General features: G+C 38.9%; 1 protein-coding gene across 1 annotated transcript; it reads right to left on the bottom strand.

Moving 5' to 3' along the window:
- Window positions 1–4,250, bottom strand: LOC136177426 (putative C-type lectin domain family 20 member A). Its single transcript, XM_065950620.1, has 4 exons — window positions 2,942–4,250; window positions 2,228–2,581; window positions 2,002–2,093; window positions 1–1,799 (listed from the first exon to the last, which is right to left on the bottom strand). Exons 1-4 carry the CDS (start codon window positions 3,333–3,335, stop codon window positions 1,701–1,703), a joined length of 939 nt encoding a protein of 312 aa, XP_065806692.1. The 5' UTR covers window positions 3,336–4,250; the 3' UTR covers window positions 1–1,700.
- Between the last annotated feature and the right edge of the window lie 584 nt (window positions 4,251–4,834).

Here is a 4,834-nt window from a genome sequence, read left to right as displayed (position 1 = left end):
CCTACAATGCAACAAGAAACATTTACAAAAATGTGGACTACAAAACGATTATCAATTACATTTTTTTCGAGTACCCTAGTACTCGTTTGCACCCCTAATCTGTGTACCATTTTATGGTAATTCTTCATTTAGAGCTGTGAAGCTGTAATACATATGTGCAAGGCACCTCATAGCAGCAGATCTATATTTGTATAGGAGCCAAATGTATGTTGTAAGCTGGAAAGGAAATATGATTTGCTGAGGCTGGAGAAATGTAAATCTGACAGTTTCGAGTGAAGGTTTGTCTTCTTACCAGCCTATAAGAAGTATACCCACATAGAAAAGAATTTGGCTGTACCTGCGAACAGAATAAAAGAAAGTAATGGTGGGAAATATAGAAAAAAATATGATTTTTTCATGGTAACATCATGATCACATTTTAAAAGGTTATTTTTTCATACTGATCTTATAGATTTCTTTGCAAGTTACTTAACGGTTCAACCACACCTGTTTCCCTGTATAATGCATTTCAATGCACACAAACTGTGCTAATAAGTTTAGTCTATTTGAAAGGTGTCTTTGTTGATGGGGTCTGGAGGTCTCCCCCAGAACATTCATCAACAAAAATGTCTTGCCCTCAAAAACTACAATTTAGTGTGTCCTCTTTTGTGATTTTAAATCTATTTGAGTGTTCATCAGGTATATTTTTATACAGTGATGAAAATTTGAAAACATGTAGACTTCAAACATAATGCAGAATATGATTATTCTGTCACACATGGTCAAAGCAAGTTTTACGGAAAGAAGAGTTTTATTCATAGAGGGGGCGGGACATCATTGATTGACAGACAGGCAGTCACCATGGTTACTCATGCTCACCTGCCTGCTGCACACTGAAGGAGAGGAGAAAGAGCTGCTGACTGACATCACTTCAAGCAGCATGCATGGGAATCATTACAGGGAAATAATTAGGGCCCGAAGCACTGACAAGTGCGTAGGACCCTATTGTAATGCAAGGAATTGTTTTTTCCCTATCTTCTGGGTCTCTTTGAGCGCATTTTTGACAGCTTGAACGTCACATTACATTATGAAAAGTGCCCTGCCTTTAATGTCCCAGCACATGGACAACAAGCCTCTCCTCATGTTTACCTGCTTGGTGCCTCCCTCTTACACAACATCCCCAAATTCCAGAGACAGATGTCAGCTAAAAAGCATTAATGTCACAACATAAATCAGAGCATTGTGTCAAGATGAGTGTACTATCTAACAGCTGTTCATTTACCGTCTCTCCTCCTCATGCAAGCCAGAGATTTACTTTAAAGTAAACAGTATTCTAAACAAACACAAATCTTACAACATTACACAGTTTTTTAAGAACACAGATTATAACGGATTGATGTTATAATCAATCCTGTATCCCCTTTCCCCCATTTGTTACTATAAGCAGGTACGTATATCTATTCATGGCAATACAAATTAATGACACACTAACGCTGATATTGATGAGGGCTAATTTCCCAGCAACAGGAACAAAAACATTTCGGGGGTCACTTAAGGGGTCACAAACTTACGATACACTTTTAAAACAATTATTTATCTCACTGAATGCCTTAGTCACTGATTGTAATGCATGTCTCAGATAGAATCATCATCCAACATTGATAACACACATTACTGTGCAGCTAAACACGGGTACATTTCATGTGCAGAGCTTAAAGTTTTCATCGTTTTTCTTCCTTGTGGAAAACTTTCCCATCAGGCTGCTCTTTCCACTTCAGGGTGACTCCACTCAGTCCTTTCTCCTTCAGCCTGTCCTGGAGCTGAAAGATACATATGGAAACACATTTCTAAACATGTTCTTAAATCTGTATTGTTGCTGCGAGCTCGCATTAGTTTCACCTGGCAGGCTAACAGGATAGAAACACAGTCAAACAAACAAACACAGAAATGAAGACAGAAATTCCCCCATCACTCACTTGGTCGAGCAATTCAAGTTTACTAAAAAAAAGTTTGGAGACTCACCTTTTTCATTATGTCGGCTTTCACAGCAGGGTCATTCAGATCCACAGTGGAGTCCTCTGGCTTCATCCTGAGCTTTATCACCTGCTGTTTTGCTGTCATGCAGAAATAAAGAAGAAACTGTGCTGCTGAGTTACTGCTTCATTACAATTAATGACAGTGTAGCATCAATTATGATCATCTAATTCTACAATCTCTGTGTTCAAGTGAAAGTCAGTTTATCACTTACATGGAGGGCTGTAGCAAATGAACGGGAGTTTAGTTTCGCAGTCAGACAAAATCCATTTTCCTGATGTAGGCATCTCTGCAGCTCCACAAGCCACGCTCATGGAGCCTAATGGAGTTGGACTGCGTTTCCAGTATGTGTATGTGGAGGGACTCCCATTAGACCAGTTAAAGTCAGGATCTCTGTACAAACCAATCCATACCTCTTTTCCTTTTTGCACCCAGCTCAGGAACTTCTCTGTGTCATTGAAGTTCCTCACAGTGGCCAGGTCTATGAAGTTCTCCCTGCAGTGCTTCTGAGCATTGGACCAAGACATGCGTTCATTGACAAAGACAAACTCAGGATCCTGTTGTGTCCCTGCAGTTAGAGTTAGAAAAAAAAGGAAATGATTGATCCAAGTAAAATGTTCAATAAACCTCTTTGAAAGAACAATATGTGAGATATATAATGAATTAAATCGTTAAATGACTTTACTATCTGATCAGACATTAAGGAAACATGCTATGTTGAAGTGCTGGCTTCTTTGACAACAACGCAGCAGCCAGTATGTCCTCTATCAAAGTTTTGATGGATATGTTTTAACCAGAAGATTACCGACCCTATTATTACTGTGTGCGTGCACTAAAACTTAATTCCACTCCTTCATAAATCAGCGCCCAAGTTGGGCCAATCAAAGCAAAACACCCTGGACATGCCCCTTGTTTCTTGCTCTCTTACCTGTGTAACAGATAAAATTACGTCTGACAGAGCAGAAGTAATCGAACAATGTTCCACTATTGAACACACTCATTTGAACACAGAATTGACCTCCGTAAAAGTTGGGTTCTGCAGGCTGCCAGTTCCTATAATCAGCCCCACTCTCTGTGTAGCCGTCTGACCATTTCCACTCGATTTTACTGTACAGGCCGATCCAGACAAAATGTTTATCAAGTAGAGATGGAACTGTGGAGAGAAGTTGTTTCATTTCTTCAATGTTTTCAACAGTGGCAAGGTCTGTGTACGTCTCTCTGCAGTAGGTCTGAGCTTCAGTCCAAGTCATAGGCTCAGCTACATAGTGATACTGAGAGGGAAGGCATGAGGAGATGTTCCAGCCTGTGAGGAGAACACACATACAGTAAAGAGTAAATAAACAGGTGCTTTGCTGCACCTAGGCGATAAAACAAAAACGATAATTATCGCGATATAATTTTTGTCAATTTAAATATGAAAAATGCAAGTTAAAATTTCAATAGGTTTAAACATGTAATTACACCATCCAACCACTGGGAAACGGGAGCTCCTTCAACGCTAATTGCTACCCTATATTAAAGAGAAGAAGAAAAAGACGACGAACAGCCAATCATGTTGCAGGGATAGGGATGTAGGCGGGCTTACAGATGTTAGGAGTGGAATGAAAACACAGCTGAAATAAGCGATAGAGACCCTGAAGAAAACGCTGAGTGTAGCGGCTCAGAGCAGGAGAAAACATCGTCGACAAGAAAGGCCGCTCAACTTCCGGAGTTTAGAGACAGTTTGGATAGTTTACAGACCGACAAAAAACAGAGTAAAGTGCTCTGTTAACTGTGCCGAAGACAAGTGCAGCTAAAACGGCGACACCACAAACCTGACCCGTTATAACACACCGAAGGAAAGAAATGACCAAACATCCCAAACGAGTGTTAGTATGGACCGTATGGTAAATAACATAAACAGTCTATGGTGTGGACCCTCAGTAAGCAGCGGGCCAGTAAGTGCCACTCCCCAGCAGCAAACTGTCGTATCAGTATTTCCAGCTCCCCGACAATAAAGAATAATTAAACCATAATTAACCATCTGGTTTCTTCAACTTTCAAATCAGATTTTAAATTTGAAAGAAATAATGATTGACAATTATCGTGATAATTATCGATATCGACTGATATGACATTTTTTATCGTGATAAAATTATTTGTCATATCGCCCAGGCCTAGCTGCACCTACAAAATGATTTATATAAAGCTGCTTTACCAAACTATTAATGTGCAAAGTCTCTCTGTTTATGTGGAGATGCACCTGTCGAACAAAATTAAAAATAATATGTACACTGCCTTCTATTATATTATTCTATTTTATATATTGCTTTTTATTGAATTTTTAAGGTTAACATTTTTTTCAGACCAACCAACATAATCATAAAGACAACCCCTTAAAACACTTAATTACTGAAGACATTGTGGATTGTAAGAAAATAAGCAGTTATAATTAAACAGAGTTTACTGACCTGAGAGACACAAGAGACCCAGCCAGAACTTCTCCATCGTGGTGCTCTGTGAACTGAATATGACAACGGTCTCTACTTATATCACTGACACTGATTTGCAAATCTAAAGAAATTCAACACCAGCTCCTCATCCCAGCTGTGGACACAGTCAACAATCCAGATTATCTTCAAATACACTTTTGATAATTTTAAAGTTAATGAACCAAGTTCATCCGTTCTTTTAGACCTGGAACTGTAAATGTGATAAAATGTCACAAATGAAGCAATGGCCTGACCAATTATTCTGTTTATGGATTTAATCTTTGCTCTTATTTGTTTTATTCTCACATTTCATTTTGTTGGGGTTTCATATTTCTTTGTGGGTACTCTTA

Source organism: Labrus bergylta, chromosome 22 (assembly GCF_963930695.1).
Source record: "Labrus bergylta chromosome 22, fLabBer1.1, whole genome shotgun sequence".
Lineage (NCBI taxonomy): Eukaryota > Metazoa > Chordata > Actinopteri > Labriformes > Labridae > Labrus > Labrus bergylta.
The sequence above is the reverse complement of the archived record's forward strand: the minus strand, read 5'-3'. Positions and strand labels throughout refer to the sequence as shown.

Bases quoted from the DNA above. Each gene is read 5' to 3' on its own strand.
- LOC136177426 (XM_065950620.1), bottom strand. From the start codon at position 3,335: ATGTGTGTTCTCCTCACAGGCTGGAACATCTCCTCATGCCTTCCCTCT. The intron at 2,094-2,227 runs GTAAGTGATAAA...TCTGCATGACAG, and splicing joins CATTTGCTACAGCCCTCCAT to CAAAACAGCAGGTGATAAAG. The intron at 1,800-2,001 runs GTGAGTCTCCAA...TGTATCTTTCAG, and splicing joins AAGCCGACATAATGAAAAAG to CTCCAGGACAGGCTGAAGGA.